This window comes from Symphalangus syndactylus, chromosome 15 (genome assembly GCF_028878055.3).
Source record: "Symphalangus syndactylus isolate Jambi chromosome 15, NHGRI_mSymSyn1-v2.1_pri, whole genome shotgun sequence".
Lineage (NCBI taxonomy): Eukaryota > Metazoa > Chordata > Mammalia > Primates > Hylobatidae > Symphalangus > Symphalangus syndactylus.
The window spans coordinates 54,706,903-54,731,579 of record NC_072437.2 but is presented as its reverse complement, the minus strand read 5'-3'; the positions used below and the strand labels follow the sequence as shown (position 1 = coordinate 54,731,579).

Below are 24,677 nucleotides of genomic sequence, written 5' to 3'. Positions count from 1 at the left end.
GTTGAGAATATTGCACTTCCGTTTGATGAAAACGATCCTCTGGAATTGAGGTAAAAACGAACTGAAGTGTCTGTCATACCAATACAATGGGGATTAGACATTTTTAAAAAATGGAAGAAAAAGAAATGAAAGCTCTATTTCCAGCACACAAAAATTAGTGACATATGAGTCATACCTTATGTAGTAGAGACTGCTTTAGATTTACGTAAACATCATTTATACAAAACCTATCAATTATTGCTTAATTTGCAAACAATTTGTTTTTGGCATTGCATGTAAAGACTTTCATCATTTACTTATTGTTTTAATCAAGAGTTAGATACAATATAAAATCAATAATGCTAATAACCCAAAAGTATGAACTTGGGGATAAAGAATAATATTATAGATCAGTATTATTAGATCAAATGCCACTATGTGTGTGTGTGTGTGTGTGTGTGTGTGTGTGTGTTTAGAAGCAATAACCTATATTGAAGACTGAAGTTTACAAAAATGTCTCCACATGATACTACCATTTATATTAATTTCTTTGAAAAAATACCTACTGGAAATAGTTACTATAGAAATTAGTACTAGCTCTCAATGACTTTTTTTATATGAACCATATTTGAAAAAATAGAAATCTAGATAAATACAATCTAAATTACTTAGTACTAATACAGATAATACTGACATCCAATAGAAACCTATTTTACCTGCTATAAAATCACAACTCTTCAGGAACTATCAAAGCCCAGTCAAAAAATTCCATTGAATTCAAAGGGGACAATAGAGAACTAAATAGCAAGATTATTGCTAGAAATGATTACTTCATCAATATCACTGTATCTCACTTCACAAATTTCTCAAAGTTGATTACCAAAAATGTGACTGCAAAATTTAAAGATAATATGTAATCATTCTATCCTAATATGAATGAACATTCAGTCTGACTCTCTTAATATTTCTAGGCCATTCTAATTAATTCTGCTCTAGACATTTACAAAGGAGGTTTAAATTTTATGTCCCATTAAACATCAAGAGAACTGCTGGCCTCTAGGGGCTCTCAGGGCCTCTCGCTTCTCCACTGTTTTCTCCCCTTACCAATGATGAATAAGGCACTGTCAAAACCTAAGAGCCCTGCTCTTTCCAGTTTAAAAACATTTTATTGATCATTATTCTTGTTAGTGACGTCACTGTGTTGGGTGAATGTTGGACTGCCCAAGGTTGTGCTGTCCATTGGGTCTCTTTTTCCATGTGACTAGATTGGTAAAAACTCTAGAGATTTCTTGAAGCTAGTTTGAAAGGTTTTTGTTTGTTTGCTTTTATTTTCCTGGTTTAGGACCTCTGCTATCTTTTTCCATTTGGCACCTGGCCCATTGCCACTGCCTAGGTCGAAGTCATTGGGTAAATTGTTGTATGTATTGGACGATATTTTGGCCTAGGGCAGCTTAGTTTAAACATACTTTAAAAGCTAGGAAAAATATATATTTTTTCTTTTTCCTTTTCTATGACTGGAAAACTCAAATGTGGGCTTTCTTAATTGTGGGCTTAGGAGAAAGCAGACCCATATTGGTAAAAATTATTTCTAGCCTAAAAAACAAAGACAAATACAAAACAAAACTTGTCTGTCCATTTGGTCTAGATATTTGGTCTAGATGAACTTACCAACCATCAACAACCTGCTACTTTTATCTCATTCATGTTCTATTTTTTTCTTTCTTGAACATATATTTCTCTTAGAGACTTCAAACTCTTAGACTGTGTTAGGCTCTGATTAAAGTATTTAAAGTATCCCTGAATCTCCTGACAAACAAATAAACAAACAAAAAATGAAATGAAATATTACCACATGATTCTTTTTAACAATAAATTTCTCATAATAACTTTATACATTTGCCTCTAATTTAGAATTTACTATTTCTAAAAACTAAGCTATAAGACATAAACCAAATTTTTATTATAATACATATTTTTTGAGACACACCTACACTTGAGGAAAAGGTGGTCTCGCTCTGTTTTGCAGGCTGGAGTGCAGTTGCATGATTATAGCTCACTGCTGCCCCAGACTCCTGGCCTCAAGTGAACCTCTTGCCTTAGCCTCCCTAGTAACTGGGACTACAAGCATGTGCTTCCATGCCAAGCTATAATACATATTCAAGTGAGCCTTTGCACATAAGCCTAAGTTTTACTTTTCTCCAAATACATTTTCAGTAATGCATTATTTCTTATAAGAGTCAAGAAATTTTTCGTTTTTGTGCATATATATTGCTGCTGTGATAGTGAAGGTATATATAACATAATTTTGCAATTTTTCCTGTACTCAGATACTTCTCAGTTGGCCCTGGCTGACAGACAAAAAATTCTATGACAAATAAAATATATAACTCTCATTTTATCCCTATAGCTATTAAACTTGAAAAGCTGCCTTTGCTTTCTAATTGAAATAAATTTTAAAATCTCTAATTCAATTAGTTAACTAGAAAATTACCCAGATGTTCACTGGTTTCTGAAATCCATTGATTAAATTTACTGTACCCAGATATTCTTGCATATGCATCTGAAATATTTCATTATTCTGGCTAAAAAATTCATGAAACATTGTCTTAATCTTATTCATTGTGAATATTCTACCTAGAATTGCACGTACTACAAATACTTTGAAGATATCCTTGTAAATTAACTTTGGTAAACTCTATAGACAAGTCCTAAAACAATTTGTGCAACTGTTTTTTAAATGGGACTCTTTCTTGTTTGGTTTTGTCTGAGGCCCATAGACAAGAGGAGGCAACCACTTACATACACTGAGAGAAAACGTGGTCAGGAACCAGCTGTGAGACTCTTAGTTTTACTCCAACAAGAGATGTTTTAAAATTGGATAGGGCAAAGTTGGAGACTAGGAAAACAGTTTTGAAAGAGCTGTGTGAATTCCACCTACATAAACCTCTTCACAGAAGTCTAGAGAAGGTTGATTCAATGAAACCACTTAGATTCAGTGGTGCTTACACTGGTCAAAACCATGAAATCGAAAGAGGATAGTTCTTGTTCTCCCAAATTCAGTGTAATAATAAGGTTGATTCTTTGGGTATGTCCTGTTCTTCTAGATATGTAAAATCAAAAGATGCACTTATGTTTTCTTTATGTGACCAAGCTATAGCACATGAAATAGCAAAAGCCAGAGCTGGCAGGGAGCTTAGACACTCCTGAAAGATTGCCTTGAGTAGAGAAAATTCTTGGCAGAGAGAAGACAAAATGTAACTTTGCATGCCTTATATTTGCCAATGAGAAGAGATTTCCAAAGATGGGGACATGCTGGGGATTGGAAGGAGGCATACCTTAGAAAGAATCTCTCCTTTTTTTGACAAAAAGAAGCAGCTTAAAATGCTGAAAGTCAGAGAACATCAATGCTGTATTACTATCACAGAACTGGTTAAGAAAGCCCTTTTGTATGTTTTACCTCCTCTTGGTATTCCTACTTCCACCATAGAAATGCCAGAGATATTTTCATGTTTGAAACAATAAGAAGCAAAATAGTTAGCAAAGTTAAGAAAAAGTCATCATGCTTCAATTTCCCACTTGATGCAACCAGTCTGGAGCATGTTCAAGATGAGTTAAACAAACAAACGAGCAAAAACATTTTTTTTGCTCTGATTAGTTTAGATGCATTATTATAATTACTATTTTTATTATTTACTTCTTAGAGCAGTTTTAGGATCACAGCAAAATTGAGATAAATATACAAAATTTCTTACGTATCTCCTGCTCCCACACAGGCATAGCTTTCCCCACTATGAACATACCCCAGCAGAAAATAATTTGAATTTAAGTAAAATAGAAATTACGGTCATTAGACTGGGGATAATAATTGATGAAATGGTCCTTTATTTATTTATAAAAGTAAGCTAGTCAGTGTTTTTTATTAGCAAAAGCATTAGCAGTTGCCCAAGATTTCCTCCAAAGGCCTAGGAAAACAACCCCCCCAACAATGCTTATTTGGAGTGGGCAATGATTTCTGGAGTGGGGTATGGGTCTGTGGAGAATAAAAGTTTTGGCCAAATATATCTCCCTCAACATATTAGTAAAAAAACAAATTATCCAAGAATTCAAGTAGACAATAAAGGAAATACAACCTCCAAATTCTTATCTCCCCTCTTTACACTTATTTTAATCACGATTTAATCCTTTTTTTTTTTAATTTTCTGGTAAAAACAAGAAAATCTGATAGACAAATTCTAAAATATCTTTAACTCTAATATTCTTTATTTGCTTTTGTAAAGCATTCACTGGAAAATCAAATTTCATAGGACATTTATATACACAAATAGATATTTCTTTTTTTCATTGACTGTACTCTACTTAACTGTATTTTTACAGTCCTAAAATGTGTTCAAATTTTGTAAGGTCTCTGACATCAGAATATCTTGCAACAAATGGCTTTTTTCAGTTATATTTATAGCATTTTTTTTTCGTTTTTAGTGGTTCATAAAATGAAGACACATCATACAATTTAACAGCCAAAATCATATCAAACATATTAAATGTATATCTCAAAGAACACAACAACAACAACAAAGCCAGCAAAAAAAACAACCAAATGTTCATCCTTGCACCCTACAGTTACTGTTGAAAGCTCAAGTGCACAACAAAACCAGAAGAACTCCAAGCAATCAAAATTTTGAAAGGGACTCACCAGAGTTGGGATCAGAGTTGCCATCTGCTTCGGTCCTCTTGTCCGGAGAGGCCTGGTCATAGAATTCGTCCTGTGGCTGAACCAGAGGAAGAGGGTGTGAGATCAGGGTTCCACTACCCACCGGCTCGTGGTCTCCTAGACCACTGTCACTGCAGCTTTCCTGGGAGCCATCAGGGAGGTGAAACGTAACACGGCGCTGCGACTACAAAGAAGACCACAGGACATGCTGATTAACACTCCTCCCAAATAAAACAGGCCCTAGTGGAACACAAAATCAAAACACTTTCAATAAGTGACACAATGTAAAAGCAAAATAAACCAAACTAGAAACAAAGCTAAGAATAAGTATTAATTATTTGCCATTTACTATGTAATGGCCAACCAGCAAAATACCAAAAAGAATTTCAATCTTGTATAATTCACAACCTTAAAACTAAAGTTGGGGCTTTGAAAAGTGTAACAAGAAAGGCAAAACAAAACTAAACAAAACTTATACATAAGTTTTGTCGACAAAATTACAGAAAAAATTGAAATAAGGTGAAATATGCAAATATGCTTTTGATAAATCTAAATAAATACTTAGAAAATGCAATATTTCATTTCTTTTGAATGACCAGACACTGTGCTTACTTGATGTTTTTAGGGTAACATTTGTAGTCAATATATTTCCTACAATACCGCCTGCTTTTTTTTGTTTTGTTTTGTATTTGTTTTTTGTTTTTTGTTTTTTGAGACAAAGTTTCGCTCTTGTTGCCCAGGCTGGAGTGCAATGGCGCGATCTTGGCTCACTGCAACTTCCACCTTCCGGGTTCAAGCGATTCTCCTGTCTCAGCCTTCTGAGTAGCTGGGATTTCAGGCATATGCCACCATGCCTGGCTAATTTTTTGTATTTTTAGTAGAGACGGGGTTTCACCGTGCTGGCCAGGCTGATCTTGAACTCCTGACCTCAGGTGATCCGCCCTCCTCGGCCTCCCAAAGTGCTGGGATTACAGGCATGATCCACCATGCCCAGCCCACCTGCTATTTTTAAAGGACACCGTACCCATGTGACTGTCCCTAAAGCAATACTGGAATAATTAATTATTATTCAAAGAGTCTCAGGATCTACTGACTGAATGAGCTGTGCTAAAATTATTATTTTAAATAATGAAGTTCTATACAATTGCTATTGATATACATAAAAAGAAGACTATATTTTAAAAGAGATTAAATTAGAAATTATTCTTGTCCATTGACCCAGATATCACTCTAGTCTTTGGCTACACTGGTAGTAGAATAGAATATCCTAGTTGAAAGGTATTTGGAATATCACCTTGGTATCTATTTGCACAGTGTCACCCTCAGATGTGACCTAAAGTGTATACATGGTAACTTCAATAAATTGTAATGTTTACCAAAAAAGTTATTTTATAAAAAATAATAAATTTTAATGTTTCCTCAGCACAGATTGGTTTAGTTCTCTTGGAAAATGATCTTTTAGCTGCTATGATCTCTGAGAATATTTATAATTATGTGGGGTGGAGATTTAGGCCTTAGAGAATTGTATGAGAGTAGTACATTTGCGCTATTTGAATAAACCTAGTTTTCTTTCTGCCTAGCAGCCAAAAGACCTTTCAATACCATGCCACATATGACCACTTAAATTCAGAATTAATAAAATGATGAATGTATATATTAAAAAATATATAATATACAAGTATATAATGTATAATATAATCGTTTTCTAGTACCTAAAATTTGTGCTTTTCAAGAGACAATTTATAGATTGTATCCATTTCAAAGAAAAAGGATTGTGGTTAGAAACAAAATAGTCTAGATAGGTATACTGAAACTCTATGAATGCATACTTATAGACTGACAACAGAAGATAGCCTATATCCTGTGAGTCACTGATTCAAATCCAACTCAGAGTCATAATGGAGTAGAGATGATATCACTTTACTGCTGTTCAATGATCTGTGTGAAATGAGTTGATAGTTCAGTACATTTTTAATGAACTGATGCCAACATCACATAAACTATAATCATAAATGGTACTAATTGCCTCTATTGTAACACATTTTACCTTCATGCACATGTGTCTCAAGAACATCATTCCCTTCTCAAAGGTTTTGAAACATGCCTAGGTGAGTGCTATAGAAAAGGCAAGCTAAGCTTGAATATTAATGTCTGAAATGTATTTCTTCCTGGATAAGAAAGATCATGCTACCATGCTTATTTATTGTAGTGTTTACTCTCATATATATTTAACTCTTCAGGGAAAACCAATAATACAAATATTTGCCATTTATGTTTCAATATGCCCTCAACCTATCAATATCCTTTTGTGATAAAGACTATACTAGGAACCACACTGCTTATTATGGATGACTGTCAAACATAGCTTTTACAGTGATTGATCTACTAAAAACTCCTAGATTTTAATGTATCTTTGGTATTATCTCTTGAGGAATACGTCTTAACTCTGGTGAGTAAAAAGAAGTCAAGACTTAAGAGAAAAGCAATTAAACAAATGATTCTTGAATCTTTGTAAAGCATTTCTGGAAGTCCCTTAAGCCATTAAGAAGTATATGTTTCATAGACAGAAGTGAAAAAGAAAAAAAAAATTCATCTGTGATATGTTTAAACATAGTTAATACTGTTTTAATGATGATATTTCTTCCTCATAATGAATGTTTAAATATGCACTGCAGTTCTTGCAGGTGGTCCTTGGAACAATTTTTTATTGAGCATCTACTATATACCTGGTACAATGATTACACTGAAAAGCAAAACCAAAACATTGTTTTCCAAAACTATTTCAAATATAGCATATTAGAGTCTGTCTCACATACACTACACTATTTTTCTTTAACACTTTATAAGTGAGAATAAGAAAAATGTAAATTTACTATAAATTATTTGCAATGAGACACTGTAAATTGGAGTGATATAATGTTTAAACTATGGAGGCTTATGAAAATCTTTCTGAATTAATTTGACTCAGAGATATTTAAGACTTAACTGGCAGATTTGTGCACAATTTATCAGTCTGATGGGAGGGAGAGTGGTGATGTGTATGGATTAAGAATCAGTACATGGATATTATGGTATGGAGCAAATTGATGAAACAAACCCATCTTTAATTTATCATCATAATGATTGATGCAAGTAAAAGAATATCTGAACTATCAAGGCAGATGTAAGGAGGTGAACTGAATAAGTTGACATGCAGAAAAACAAAGACCAATAAGGTGTAGGAAACAAGGAATTTGGGTGTGTTTAAGGGCTCAGTAGTACTTGCTCAGGTTGAACTGCAGAACACCAATTTAAAAAGAAGCCAGAACCAGACCTCGTGGCTGTTGAATGAGTTCCTGGCTTTGAGAAATAGAAAATAATACCTTGCCTGTGGAAGTGTTGAAAGGCTAAAAATAGTGTTCCTGGTATGCAATACATGACACATAGTAGATAGTGTTCCTGTTATGCAATACTTGACACATAGGAGATAGTCAATAAAAAGTAGCCATAATTATTGAAATTTAAAACTACATTTTTAAAGCTTATGGTCTATCAATGTTTGGCTGGTTTTAAAGATGTGATTCCCTCATCCCCTACCCCCCCAAAAAAAGTGTTGTTCTTTCACAAGCGAAATATGTGATCCACGGAATTTGGCATGCCTCAACATGCGCCCTATTGATCTTGTCAACTTGGGGCCTTCTCTGAGGTGACGCAGCTCTTGGTGTGGGGTGGGAAATACTAAAAACCGGGAATACATGTTTTCTCCCTGGAGAAAGTGAAGAGTTGCCCATTATCCTTCCAGTACATCTATAATGGTATACTCAGAGGAAAAAGAGTTTACTTACTGCCTCCAAAAATTTTGAATCTTGATTCATCTTTATGGAAATTAGCTCAGTCTGGGTTATAAATGTAGTCAAATCCTGAGTGGCTGAAGAGGGACAACACATATTACAATGAGACTCCTTCAGCCTCTCCACAGCCGGGCAGTTACATTTTGTTTTCCTAAATCTATTTCTTACCCATTCAATTTTCTCCTTTGGGAAATATTTTTGTTAATATTGCCTCTGTCCAGTTAATTGTTCGCATGTCACATTTGTTTACCTGATTTATCATTGACAGGTTATATCCAGATTTCTGGCTGGCTTGAGAAAGAATAGGATCAAAGAAGTAACTACTAAGGCTTCCATACTTTATTTTCTGTCAAGACTGCCACTATGAATTCTGATTAGGCAAAGTTTGTACCAGAAGTTCTACTCTACACAATTAATAGTGCCATGTGTTCACACATGGGGGTGTACAGACAGGGTCCTGAAAGTCAGAAGGTGACACACTGGTTGGGTTTGAGAAATATCACCAAGAGCCTCTACAATACTTTTTTCTTGCAGCTTAGAAGAAAAGCAAAAGAAGGAACATTCAAGATGCGTAATGAAGATATACATGTCCTGCACTGAGCATCGTTCTTCAAGAGTCACTGAAAGAATGAGTCACCTAAGAAATCCCAATCATTGCTTGAATGTTTCTCTTATGTATTTCTTACTGGTATAGAATAGCATTCACAAGTGAATGACTCACATTCAAGCATACTATTTCAGTCTTACGAATTTACAGACATTCCTATGTGCAAGGATTTGGTGGTAAATGTCATTGTTTTCTGCATAAAATAGGCTAAAGGTAAGAAAACAGTAAAATGTCTAATAGATGATTAATAAGTTTTATAATATCCTGTAAAGATTACACCATACAGTTGTGGTAAGTATTGACAATACTTAGTTATGTCAATTAATATGTATTAGCATAGAAAATATGTATAATCTATTGTTAAAGATAAAAATCAGGTTAGTAAATATTTTGCTAAATTGAATTGTGTTTTTGTTAATGTGTATGTATGTGTGAATCTGCATAAGCTAATTTCCAACCATGCATATACCAAGTGTTTAAAGTAGTATTGTTTGGTCATGTGATTTATGGTATTCAAAAATGTTATTATTCTGAACACACTAAAATTTCCACACATTGTCTTTGTAACAATAAAACATATCCCAATCTTTAATTGTTTATCTTCATCACTTATAGAAAGTTACAGCTTTATCCAGAAGACCAGAAACATTTGATATATGGTATATGGGTTTTCCCTTGAGCTAAGGAATGCCAAACAATCTTCTGATCTCTTCTCTGTTATTCTAACTTCTATTCTTCACTTTCTTTACCTAGTTTTTTAATCATCACAACTAAAGATCCTTGCCTTCTCAAGTAACATGATAACAACATGAATCTAGCACTAAGCCAATTATTACCAACCAAATAAACCAATTATCTAATTAATGACAGACATTTAAAATAATTATTGTCCAATGGAATGTTATACATTGATATTATAAAAATTTAAAAAAGTTATTTGTAATTGTTTAAATATGATTTTATGTACAGAGAATTCTTTAAATATCTTCTCATAGAAATATTATACCTAATTTTGATTTAATTCCCTTGCCATGCTTAAGAAAAATATGTCAATTATTTAGCTATCATTCTAACTATATATCTATGTATCTATCTATTGCTAAATAAATACACACACACACACACACACACATACACAAACACCCACACCATTCAGAAAGTACTTATGATGAAGTAAAATACAAAACCATGGCAAAATTTTATATTCAAACATGTTTTTACTTTATCTCTGCATAAATCCAATAAAGATTTGATTTTTCTTTATTTGAAATATTTTCATATATATCTCTTCTCAAAGTAGGAAAGGAAATCATTCCAAAGAGGGTTAAAAAATATAGAGACTGGAAACTGCATTTTAATATGCATATTTCTTATAATAGTCACTAGAAATATTTTGAACTTTCTTATTTTTATAAGAACATATTTTAATTGTGATTTATAAATAATTGTCATAAAGATAGTCTATGGTAAGTTCCTCAATACGGTCTTACCATCTAAAATCAATGCATGCACACATTTCCTCTTAATAAAATCCAAAACTCATTGTGGTTTAGAAAGTAAAGTAAATGGGACCCAAAAAGCAATCTATGGTTATGGCCTAATTTGCTATTGCTCTGAATATTTGCAGACTCAACTTAAGGGTAACAAATATTAATACACACATGTACTCCATTCATGTTTGAAAGATGAGACTCAAACCTTCAGAAAAGATTTCTGAATTTACGATTTATGGAAATTGCTAGTACCTATGTGTGTTCATTATCAAGAATAATAAATAGTTTTGACAGATAAAATTATAAAGCACTTTTCTAGTGGTAATAAATAAAATATTTTATGAGCTGAGAATTTTTTTATGAGTCATTTTATCATTTGTAACTCAAAAATTGAGTTAATTTTCTATGCTTTTCATTGGAAGTACTTATGTTAAAATGGCTCCACTAATGTAGAAATCACATCCTTTTTTGAGTGGGAAATTGCTTAGAAATTTAATTTTCTGGCCAGGCGCAGTTACTCACGCCTGTATTCCGAGCACTTTGGGAGGCCGAGGTGAGCAGATCACGAGGTCAGGAGATCGAGACCATGCTGGCTAACACGGCAAAACCCTGTCTCTACTAAATATACAAAAAATTAGCCGGGCATGGTGGTGGGCACCTGTAGTCCCAGCTACTTGGGAGGCTGAGGCAAGAGAATGGCGAGAACCCCGGAGACGGAGCTTGCAGTGAGCAGAGATCGTGCCACTGCACTCCAGCTTGGGCGAGAGAGCAAGACTCTGTCTCAAAAAAAAAAAAAAAAAAGAAATTTAATTTTCTATTTTATTATGTTACATTTTTTTTAGACAAGGAAGTAAGGTAAAGTGACTTGCCTGTATAGGTTTCAATGAGAGAACCAAACTAAAAACTACAATTTCTGATTTCCAATATAAAGGTATTAGCATCGCTCATTCATCTCTTCACTTAAATAATTACTGAGTACCACTATATTCTAGACACTACTCTAGCTGCTAACACTACAATGGTGAATAAGACAAATACTATACTCCACAACTTCCTAAATAAGATCATATTCTAAAAAGCAGAATTTCATTAACCTCCTCACCATCAGTCCTGAGGATTGTTTTGACCAACAGCTGTGTCACCTTTTCATAATGTCATTCTCTCCTAATTCTTGCAAACTATGCAGACTTAGGCAAGGTCAGTGTGTGAATGGGAGACTTTCACTGTATTAATCAGCAGAAATCTAGGTAGCAAAAAAAGGCGAAGGGACTGTATTCTGAGTTTATGCCAAAACAATCTGCAGATCTGTTGCTAGCCATAAATTAAAATTTACTGCCAATTTGTGAACATAAAAAATAGAAGGAATAGAAAAGTATCAAAGACTGCTAGAGTAATTCTGGCCTCAAAAACAGAATAATTGTGAATTTTGCATGTCTTAATGAGCAACTTTTGTTCATCTAGGGAGTTACAAAAATATTAACAAACTCAAATAATGATTGATGAAATCAAAACTAGCTAATTTTTATGAGGAACATATACACATGACATGTTATGAGCTTACAATAAATATTTATTTACTGAAAGAAGATGAGTTAAATGGAATTAATGTAGGAAATTGAAAGGGGACAGAGTAGAAATGAAATATTATTGTCCATCCTTCAGTGTGATTTCTCACGGGAAAAGTTCCCTGTCTCCTCCATAATAACTTTTAAGAGCCCTGCCCTGTTTTAGAAGTTGCAAAGTGAAACATGATAACATTCCACTAGCTGTCAGCCTTTCCTCCTTTCCTCTTTGAATTTTTACATTTTAGAAGATTTGGAGACAAATGGGAAGGTTCAGTTTGTGTTTGAGAAAAATATGCAACAACTTCACTGATCCTATTTGATGAATGTGAAGGTGTCAGCAATTTCAAAATGAATTTTTTGATTCCTAGTTTTATGCATGTTATATAAAGTAGAAATCGGGCGCAGCTGATAACTGGCCATTTAAAGTCAAGCAGTATTTTCAGAGGAAATGGGAGAGTTTGTCTGCACTATACTTACTGCTCTTTTAACCAGTTTGCTCTTTGCTGCTAAGCAACTGCTTCGTTTGAGGATAGAGCTGTCAGCTTTTGTTCTAACTTACTACTCAACTGCATGCTTAGTTGTGACTTGTTTTTATGTGTATGGAAAACTCACATGGATTTAAACTTGGCCTGTTTGATTTGTAAATGTCTTATTGTGAAATGAATTCCTCAAACTAAGGATCTGTATTTTTTCTGGGATTTGTAAAGTGCATCAAATATCTCTTAGGACTCCCTGTGGTAGAGAACTCATATTAATGTCATAAGCTGATAAGTAGTATACTGTAATTTGACATTTGTTTCTTGTGATTTCAGTTAACTAGTATTTATCATGTGAAAAAACAATCGGTAGCTTAAGAAACTTGAGAGAAAAGTATACTCTGTACTCCTTTTGGGTGTAGTCTTAGTGTTTGAATTTAAACATTTGAAACAAACATAAAACAAAAAACTCTCTTCTACATCTTTTTCCCCTGTGGGACATTACAGAAAAAAAAAAAAGGTTCTGAATCAACTTCCCTTTATGGTTTGGGGACATCGCCCCACCCTTATAAGTCTCCTCAGGGGTTCAAAGCAAGCAGAGAGGATTAAAAATCATCTGCATTGTTGGTGATTTGCTTCTTATATTCTTATTTATTAGTTCCTGCTATCAGAAACATCCTTAACCTATTTCTCATTGCCCAGTAGGAATGCAGTGCTTTATCTGAGCATATGAAATATAAAATGACTACATTAAACAAGAGCAGCTGTTCCTGAATCTGCAAGCAGAATTTTGCATCTATAAAAGATATGTACAGAAATTTGGAGGATAAAACCCAGCAAGAGTCCTTTCCAATTTAGTTTTCTAGAAAAAACAAATACGAATGACAAAGTAAGTTACCCTTACCACATTTACAAAATCAGCATACATGATAGCTGTAGCAATTTAATTAGAAATTACATTAAATTATCACTATTATTAGATAAATATATAGACGTCACAGATACAACCTATGGTCTTAGAAAAAGGAGGCTTTACTTTGGATAACAATGTATCACCACAAAATGTGTGATAAACCTCTTGTCAATATTGATAACAAAAATGGAATCTGATTCAGTGTCTACTACTCAAGAATTTGTCTCAGTTCCCCGTAGCAGATTTTACAAAAGAAGTAATGGGAATCACCCTAGCATTCCCCTTGTTAATAATTCTCCATACAAAATAAGACTTTTAAAACCAAAGTAGGCCACGTTTTTAAAGTAAGTTACAGCTTTTAGGACATAGCCCCGATTTTATACAATAATTAACCTCAGACTATGGCCACTTGACTGGTAAAAAAGTTTAAACAGGCACACACCCATGCAAAGAAACACACACACACACACACACACACTCCCACACACATCCAAACATGCTTTAAACTTTCCTCATGTATTGCTGAAAAGGGAAAAGATTGTAATTACCTAGTAAGAATGAAAACTAGTAATTCAAGCCTTTAATGGACAGATAATGTTATTCCAAGTTAGAGAATGAAACACAAATAGAGGGGTTGAAGAAGTGATCTCTGCAGAAAGTCTCTGAGAAGTACTATTACTGTACAATAAGGTTGTTTAAAAACTGCTGATGAAGGATTGTTAATTTGCACCTATAATGTAGCCTAATCTGTTTCAACTGATCTTGTGTCACACAATGCAGTTTTGTTTCATTTATTTAACTTTTGGATTTTTATTTTTTTCTTTTTTATGGAGTCTCGCTCTGTCTCCCAGGCTGGAGTGTAATGGCACAATCTCGGCTCACTGCAACCTCTGCCTCCTGGGTTCAAGCAATTCTCCGGCCTCAGTCTCCCGAGTAGTGGGATTACAGGTGCTTCCCATCGCATTCAGCTAATTTTTGTATTTTTAGTAGAGACGGGGTTTCGCCATGTTGGCCAGGATTGTCTCGAACTCCTGACCTCAAAAGTAGTGAAGGAGTAAGAAGCTCCTTGCAATAGTCCTAGATCATGTAATGGAGATCTAGCACTGACAGATCATGGATTATGATTAATTCTGAGCCATCAGCCACATCTTTTTCAGCAAATAAAGAAAAATGTCAATGGGAATGATGTGCCCCTGTAGCATAGCTTTCTAGTCTATGATTCAAGGAGACAGCCATATAACTATTAATTAGCATAGGATTCACAAAAACAAGCAGTCACGTTAAAGAACTTGATCCTCTTCAGTAGGTTAATGGGAGGATTAATTTGTATGGAGAAAGTGCATGGTCGTGCATAGTCTACAAAATGTAGGTAAAGATCCTAATTACACTCGCAGTGTATGGAAATATGTGCGTGCAAGAACAGAACATGACAATGACACTATTGACAAATTACTGCATTCTCTCCTCCAGGCTCTACTAAAAGCATGACATGTATTTGAGAAATGTTTTCCAGAATTGAGGAGAGAGGGGAAACAATAGATATGGAAGGGACTGTCTCTAGCCATATAGAACACACAAAAAAGCATCCTTTGAATTTCATCTTAAATCTTAGACTTATTAATAAATGATATGAAGGGAGAGATAGATGATGGATAGACAGAGAGATATAGGTAGTTAAATAGAAATATCGATATGGGTTGACTATCCAATGCAAAACTGTGTCTGTATTTAACTACCAAATAAAAAAAGAAAGTTACAAAAAATTCATTTATTTCTTCTTAGTAATGGTATTGTGAAAAATGTTTGTATTGTGAAGTGCAAGCATATTCTAACTGGCCTTCTTTTAATTTTCTCAAAGGGTTACAATAAAAATATTGTTTGCAGTTGAAATACTTTGTTTAGAAATGTATAATATTCAAGCACTATTTATTTACTTCCAGTTATGTAAGTGAGGAAAAAATAAAGATACTTTTAAGATATAGATAAAATGTATATATACATTCGTGAGCATATGTATAGCTATCCATATATTTATGTAACAAAACTGATGCACAAATACCAATACAAACATGCTATAAGTGTCTTAAAATGTGGAATTTATATTTTTAGACAGTAAAATTGTCAAACATATCTGAGATCTTTACTTATTAATGTTGAAAATAAAATCCAAACTTTATTAACTTAATCTCAGAAAGCCTAAATTAATGAAGATAAATTCTGATACATGTTATAGTCCAAAAAAGCCCTTTTTGGTTATGTTTGGTGCTATGTAGCATATAGCCTGACCAGGTAACAAAAAAATTACTTGTTTAGAAATATTTCATTGAGAGTAGAATTCATCATATGCAATTGTGGTTATAAGATGAGAAAAACATATCCTGAATTAACAGAAATCATATAAAGTATCTACTCTGTTCTTTATTAGGTACTTAATGATTCATATCCTGTGGCAGTAACACCACTAGATTTTTTAAAGTTTTCAAATTTGTGGTTTTGAATTGTTTTGAAACCTTGCATATTGTATGACACAGCCTCAAGGTGTCAACACTTTGCCTTTCACGACCTGATTTTATTTTTTTGAAACAGCTAAAATACATTAGAAGTAGTGAACAGTATTTTTAAAAAAAAAAAAAAATCATAAAGTAAAAATGGCACATTTTCTTCAGTAGCTTAAAAATTATATTTGAGGACCATTAGAAAAGTGGAATTCCAAATATTTTGAGAAATCACAATATTAAGTGTAGCTATGAATGAGGGCAAATTTGAAGGACAGCACTCATTTAAATGCATAATTTTTGTTCTTTAAATAAAGATCAGTCTCAATTTTATTCTCAACTTACATGCAGAAATGTTCTTTTTGGATCATAAATTTAGTAATAATAGTAAAGGCACTATGGTATGAGAGAATGAGATGAATAATGATAGACTTCATAAGGGGTTTTGAATCATAGAAATCTGAGAAAAAGCTTATAAAACAAGTTTCCAACATACGTATTTAAAAGTAACATTTAGATATGGAAATAATATCAAGATATTTTGGGAAGTTTTAATAAACATTAATCAGTAGATGGAAAAACACTGATGACTTGATAAGCTGGAGGAAAATATGTTTTAAGCCTCTCTTGCTTTAAAAAATATAATATGTAACTACCTACTCTACTCTGCTAGAATCAGAGTCCTTATAATGATCTTAAGGAAACAGAGAAACTAACCCAGTTGGAATAAACATGAATAAGATTTTATATCTCTTTTCTCCTGGGCAGAGGAGTCTTTGTTCTGAACAGTCGAAGTAGCTGGACTTCATTTTTTTTTTTAATCCACCTATTATTTCAGACAGTCACTGTGACTTTGAGCCTGATATGTGAAACAAAAATCACTTCTACATTTCAGCAATAACTGCTACTTGCCCTATGGCTTTTTAGTTAGCCTGTCCTTGAAAACATTACTGAGTCACCTATCTCAGTTATTTGTGCACTAATGATAATTTGTTTCCTCTGGATAGAAATATAAAATTCAAACATATGTCAAGAACTTCTATATGTCAAAAGCTTCTGTAAGTTTAGGTAGCTTCTGTAAAATACTGAATTGTACTAAACAATGTAGTTACTTTAGAAGGCATGACACTCTCAAACATTATGTTCTAAATGTGGATCGAGCAATCTAGAAGGTAGACATCCTAAAATAGTAGCAATATGTTTTTTGAAGATAAAAATGTAAACACTAGTAAGTTCTCTTGACTCTAAGATCTAAAGGATGTACACAGAATTGCCTTGTAATTTTTGTCTAGGGCAGACAGGGAAAGATAGTTTCAAAATAAAACAAGTACAAAATTTCCCATGCCTGGGGGGAACTTACTGTCTAATACAATTTGGCCTATGCACTAAAATTTAAGAACAATAAGACAGCCTGCAATTAGAAAAACTACATTAAATTTTCTAAAATTTATACATAGGCTCACAAATATCAGAAACATATTATTGTATGTATATATAATGTTAAAGATGATGAACAAATTGCTAGCCTGAAATAACTTTTTCAATGAAATTATTAGAGTCAACAATTGCTTAAACATGTGTTTTTAAACAAAATGGAGGATAGATACAATAAATAATTAAAAGAAATATTTTATTATCTAGGGTATAAAAAAATTAAAACACAATGAGTTAACACTAACTATGAATTTTATTAATAAAAAGTGCATCAATACTGGCTCATCATATGTAATAGATGCCACACTCATGCAAAATGTTAATCATAGGGAAAACTGTGTTCAATAAGACAGTGTATATAAGAATTCTTTGTACTTTGGGCACAATTTTTCTGTAAACCTAAAACTGCCCTAAAAATAGTCTTAAAAAAAGATTAGAAAGAGGAAGTAGACAAACTTTCATAGTAAAAATAAGAGACTTCGGCCAATTTTCAAATAATTTAAATGATAGCACTGTTCTATATTATGTTGAATCTTATTTCTGTTGAGCTTGTGTGTATGCCTGCATGTGTGTGTGTTAGTGATATAGATAATTATGTATCATCATTCTTTTATTTAGCTCTGAATGGGCCATTTTACATCAGTCATCAAGGCTCTATATTCATATAATTACATGTATTTCAAAAAAAAGTACTGCTTCCACAAATTTGTAATTGTGGTCCTCAATTGTCCTTGGCTTCTATTTTTTAATTTTTTAAACAGTATGGACTTTAAAATTTCTACATTAAATAGCCATTTAAAAATATTTTGTAATGATTTAAACAAATATTTATTCTCCAAGAGACATATTTCAGAGAGTTAACTTCAAGAAGATGAAATGAAATGCTCCTCATATCAGAAAATAATTCTGATCTAGTTCATGTCCTGGTCTGACAGATGGAAGAAGATAGATGATGGCACTTTGAGAATTAAGAAATCACCTTTCCTGGAATAGATCATAGAGCTTACTGTCTGTAGACAGCATCTTATCTAAGGCTTCTACCAGCTGATAAAGCACACAGAGAATGCAGTTCAGACATCTTGTTTTATCACTGACTTTTCATAAATATGAAAATCTAGAAGAGTTTCATCAGATTTGCAGTTTGGGTGATAACCAATCAAACGCAGCAGTTCGGCAATATTAGTTACTAGGAAACTCTGATAGAAAAAAGTTATTTTAGTGCAAGAGTATGATCTTATGACCCCTTCCACCTCCCCATCACCCGTGCATATAATCTCCCATAATGTTTGCAGGGCAAAACTTTTAGAAGAAAAAAGTACAATCATAGTGTTTCTGGTAAAAGAAGAAGTTGAAAATCAACAATTTGAGATAGAAATATATTTTAGCAACATTGTTTTAAAACTTCCAATCTGTTCTCCTTACTAATTTCATTACTAGTTTCCCAACTGCATGCAAGAGACATTCATATTAAAAAAAAATAGAGCACAAGAGAGAGCTAAATTATGAGTCCTTATAAAACTGATATTTCTGGCTGGGCGTGGTGGCTCACGCTTGTAATCCCAGCACTTTGGGAGGCAGAGGCGGGTGGATCATGAGGTCAGGAGATCGAGACCACGGTGAAACCCCGTCTCTACTAAAAATACAAAAAATTAGCCGGGCGTGGTGGCGGGCGCCTGTAGTCCCAGCTACTCGGAGAGGCTGAGGCAGGAGAATGGCGTGAACCCAGGAGGCGGAGCTTGCAGTGAGCAAAGATCGCGCCACTGCACTCCAGCCTGGGCGACAGAGCAAGACTCCATCTCAAGGAAAAAAAAAAAACAAACAAAAAACTGATATTTCTAAAACTAAAACATAAAAAGAATTTGAAAATGTGGAAAATGCCTGCTAAAACAGAAGGACATAAGATACACTTGTAAAGCTGGAGAACACGTTCTAGGATAGGAGAGTTTAAGAACAGTTGAGGGCTGGGCGCGGTGGCTCACGCTTGTAATCCCAGCACTTTGGGAGGCCGAGGCGGGCGGATCACGAGGTCAGGAGATCGAGACCATGGTGAAACCCCGTCTCTACTAAAAAGACAAAAAAAAAAAATTAGCCGGGCGTGGTGGCGGGCGCCTGTAGTCCCAGCTACTCGGAGAGGCTGAGGCAGGAGAATGGCGTGAACCCGGGAGGCGGAGCTTGCAGTGAGCCGAGATTGCGCCACTGCACTCCAGCCTGGGTGACAGAGCAAGACTCCGTCTCAAAAAAAAAAAAAAAAAAAAAAAAAAAAAAAAAAAAAAGAACAGTTGAGACTCCCTAGAGCTCTTTAGTCAGCTATTCAACAAAAACTGTTGATCACCTACTTTCTATCAGAGACCCTGTTAGATATTGATATTTTTGTCAATCAAGAATGGTACAGTCTCTCCATTCATAATGTTTATAAAGTAGTAAATGAAATAGAGTAGAACCAGTAATTACAAATGAAATAGGTATTATGAAGAAGAAATTCAAGGTACAATAGAAATAAGTAATAGAAATATCCAATCTATACAGGGAAGTCTTCCAATAAGGGATATAGCAGGACATGAAGGGCCACTTGGCCTACACTGGGCGGCTACAATTCAAAGTCCCACTAGCTTATAATTCCATGCAAAACAATGAAATAATAACTCTACAAAAGCAGCCTCTTGTCAGCTTTGTTTCATTCCTGTGTGGAACACAAACTCTGTATCCCTGAAATAAAACTAACAAGAAGGATTCTAGATGTTATTGAAACATGTTTCCCAAAGCTCCTAGAGTTCTCTTATTTTTATTCTGTCCCTTTAAATACATTAACATAAACATAGACGTAGTGATGTTTACCTTTTCAGGATTGAATTATTAAGTTGCAATAATGCTGGGTGCTTAATAATGGTATCCTGATACACTTCCATTGTTTCTTTTCGGATTTCTTAGGATAGCTGGGATTTTCACTGTATTTTCTGAAATTATTATCAAAATCATATGTTAAGAAAATTATGACCAGCTATAGCTAGAAATAGAAATTTCTAAAAGGCAGGAACCATGTCTTATTTGAATTGATATATCTAGTGCTTCACATCATGCTTAGCACGACAAGCACTTGAAATAAATGTTGACTGAAAATATACAACTATGTGCATAATCAGAAACTATTTTTTCCTTAATGACAGTAAAATGAAATAACTGACTTGACTTCATTTTTTTTTTAACATGAAAAACATGTTACTTATCTGCTTGGAAAAAAATACTGAAAAGACAGATGGAGCAAGATGGCTGAATAGAAGCCTTCACCAATCATCTTCTACACAGAACATCAAATTGAATAACTATCCACACAAAAAAGCACCTTCATAAAAACCAAAAGTCAAGTGAATGATAACAGGACCTGGTTTTAACTTAATATCATTGAAAGAGGCGTTGAAGAGGGATAGAAAACAAAGTCTTGAATTGCCAACACCACCCTTCTTCCATGCCCCAGCAGTGGCTTTGTGGTGTGGAAACAGAATCTGTACACTTGAGGGAGGAGAGCGCAGCAATTGTGAGACTTTGCATTGGAACTCGGTGCTGCCCTGTCACAGTGGAAAGCAACACTGGGCAGAACTCAGCCAGTCCCCATGGAGAGAACATTTAGACTAGCCCTAGCCAGAGGGGAATCACCCTTCCCAGTGGTCAGGAGTGAGTTCCAGCAAGCTTTGCCACCAAGACCTAAAGTGCTCTGGAGTGCTAAATAAACTGGAAAGGCAGTCTAGGCCACAAGGACTGCAATTCCTAACCAAATTCTGATGCTATTCTGGGCTTGAAGCCAGTGGACTTGGGGAGTAGGTGACTTAGTGAGACATCAGCCAGAGTTTCCAAGGAAATGCTTGCACTATCCTCTCCCAACCCCAGGCTGTACAGCTTGTGGCTCCAGGGGAGACTTCCTCCTTTTACTTGAGGTGAGGAGAGGGAAGAGTAAACAGGACTTTGTCTTGCAACTTGCTTACAAGCTCAACCATAGTAGGATACAGCACCAGGCAGAGACTTGAGGCCCCTAATCCAGGCCCTAGCCCCCAGATGACATTTTTAGATACTCCAAAAGGAAAACTGCTGTCTTGAAGGGAAGGACCCAGTCCTGGCAAGATTAATCACCTGCTGACTAAAGAGCCCTTGGGTCCTGAATAATCAGCAGCGATAGCCAGGTAGTACTCGCCATGGCCCTTGGGTGAAACTCAGAGATGTGTTGGCTTCAGCTGTGACCGAGAACATTCCCAGCTGTGGTGGCTATGGGAGAGAAAAATCTTTCTGCTTGAGAAGGTGGGAGAGAAGAGTAAAGGGGGCTTTGTCTTGCAGCTTACGTACCAGCTCAACCACAGTAGGATAAAACATCAAGTGGGTTTTTGGGTTCTCTGATTTCAGGCATTGGCTGTTAGACAGCATTTTTCTACCTGCCCTGGGCTAGAGGGGATCCCACTGCCTTGAAGGGAGTGTCTCATACCCATGAGCATTCACCAGAAGCTGACTGAAGAGCCCTTGGGCCTTGAGTGAACATCAGTGGTAGGAAGGCAGTACTTGCTGTGGGCCTGGGGAAGAGATGGCCAGGGGGAGAAATTCTACTACTTGTGGAAAGGAGAAGAAAGAGTGGGAAAAACTTGTCTTTTGGCTTGGGTGCCAGCTCAACCACAGTAAAATAGTGCACCAGAGAGATTCCTAAGGTTTTCAATTCCAGGCTTTGGCTTCCAGACAGCATCCCTGAATCTGCCTAGAGCCAAGATAAACTCACTGCTCTGAAGAGAAGGCCACAATCTAGTTGGCTTTGCCATCTGCTGACTGTACAGTACTAGAGCCTTGGGCAAACATAGGTGGTACCCAGGCGATGGTTACCGCAGGCTGGGGGTGAGACCCAGTGCTGTGCTGGCTTCAGATCTGAACCAGTGCAGTCACAGTGGTTGGGTGGCCACAGGAATGCTTGAGTCACCCCTCCTCCACCTCCAGGCAGCTCAGCACAAAGAGACTGACTCCATTTGTTCAGGAGAAAGTAAGCGAAGAGAACAAGATTTTCTGCCTGGTAATCCAGAGAATTCTTCTGGACCTTATCGTAGACCACCAAGGTGGTACCTTCAAAAATCAGCAAGAGCCACAGTGTTACTGACCTTGGGGTGCCCCCTAATGCAGATACAGCTGCAATGATCAAAAACTTAGGTCACAATACCCAAGTCCCTTTGAATACCTGGAAAGCCTTTCCAACAAGGATAGGTACAACAAAAGCACAGACTATGAAGACTGCAATAAATACCTAACTTTTCAATGCCCAGAGACCAACAAACATTCTCAAGTATCAAGACCATCCGAGAAAATCTGACCTCTCACTAAAAAAAAACTAAAAAAGGCATCAGGGATCAATCCTGGAGAGACAGAGATATTTGACCTTCCAGACAAAGATTCAAAATAGCTATTTTTAGGAAAGTCAATGAAATTCAAAATGACACAGAGAAGAAATTCGGAATCCTACCAGATATATTTAACAGAAAGTCTGAAAAAATTTTAAAAAACCAAGCATAATGCAATTGACATACTAAAGAATGTGTTAGAGTCTCTTAACAGTAGAAGATCAAGCAGAAGAATTAGTGAGCTTGAAGACATGCTACTTAAAAATACACTGTCAGAAGAGACAAAAAAAGAATGAATAAAAAAGATTGAAGCCTTCCTACAAGATCTAGAAAATGGCCTAAAAAGGGCACATCTAAGATTTATTGCTTTTAAAGAGGAGGTGGGGGTTGGGGGAGAAGTTTATTCAGAGGGATAATTACTGTAAACTTCCCTAACATAGAGAAACATATCAATATTCAAGTAAAATAAGGTTATATCAGAGCACCAAGTAGATTTAACTCAAATAAGACTACTTCAAGACACTTAATAATAAAATTCTCAAAGGCCAAGGATAAAGAAAGGATCTAAAAACAGCAAGAGAAAAGAAACATATGAGACAATGGAGCTCCAACACATCTGGCAAAAGACTCTTCAGTGGAAACCCTATAGGCCAGGAGAGAGTGGCATGACATATTAGAAGTGCAAAAGAAAAAAAAAACTTTTATCCTAGAATAGCATATCAAACAAAAACATCCTTCAAACATGAAGGACAAATAAAGAGTTTCCCAGAAAAACAAAAGCTAAGGGATTCATCAACATCAGACCTGCCCTAAAAGAAATGCTCAAGGGAATTCTTCAGTCAGAGAGAAAAGGATGCTAAAGAGCAATACACAATTATCTGAAGATACAAAACTCCCTGTTAATAGTAAGTAAACAGAAAAACACAGAATTTTATAACACTGTTCTTGTGATGTTTAAACTACTCATTCCTTGAGCAGAAAGACTAGAAGATGAATTGATCAAAAATAATAAGTACGGTCACATTTCAAGACATCAATGGTACAAAAAGATATAAATAGAAAAAACAAAAAGGTAAAAAGCAGTGGGGCAAAGTTAAAGTGTAGAGTTTTTATTAGTTTCTTCTTCACTCATTTGTTTGTTTACTTAGGCAATCCGTGTTAGTTATCATTATTTTACAATAGTGCATTAAAGATATTATTTAGAAGCCTTATAGTAACCTCAAATTAAAAAAAAACACACACAGAACAGATACAAAAAAATAAAAAGCAAGGAATTCAAACATACCACCATAGAAAACCACCTTCAGTAAAAGGAAGACAGGAAGGAAGAAAAGAAAGAAGAGAAGGCCACAAAACAACCAGAATACAACAAATGGCAGGAGTAAATCTTTACTTACCAATAATAACATTGACTATAAATGAACTAAACTGTCCAACCAAAAGAAATAGAGTAGCTGAATGAAAAAATAAGAACCAATGATGTGTTGCCTGTAATTAACACACGTCACCTATAAAGACACACCTAGACTGAAAATAAAGGGATAGGAAAAGTCATTCTATGCAAATCGAAACTAAAAAAGAACAGAGTAGCAATATTTGTATCAAACAAAATAGATTTCAAGACAAAAATTCTAAAAGAGATACAGAAGAGCATTATATAATGATAAAGGGGCCAATTCAGCAAGAGTATATACCAATTGTAAATATGTATGTACTCAGCATTGGAGCACCCAGATTTACAAAACAAATATTATTACAGCTAAAGAAAGAGATAGACCTCAATACAATAATAGCTAGAGACTTCAACACCCCACTTT

General features: G+C 34.9%; 1 protein-coding gene and 1 non-coding gene across 8 annotated transcripts in view; both read right to left on the bottom strand.

Moving 5' to 3' along the window:
• PCDH9 (protocadherin 9) overlaps positions 1 to 24,677 on the bottom strand; it is a 927,614-nt gene that overhangs the window by 328,969 nt on the left and 573,968 nt on the right. For 5 of the 7 annotated variants that reach the window (XM_055245271.2, XM_055245272.2, XM_063618778.1 and 2 more), the window contains one exon: positions 4,670 to 4,871. In XM_055245271.2, coding sequence (XP_055101246.1) covers positions 4,670 to 4,871 — 202 coding nt within the window. The remainder of the gene's footprint in view (positions 1 to 4,669; positions 4,872 to 24,677) is intronic. The other 2 variants (XM_055245273.2, XM_055245274.2) reach the window with 1 other exon arrangement.
• Positions 4,170 to 4,231, bottom strand: LOC129464253 (U7 small nuclear RNA). The gene has a single exon (XR_008651492.2). It is a non-coding gene; the product is annotated as a U7 small nuclear RNA (small nuclear RNA).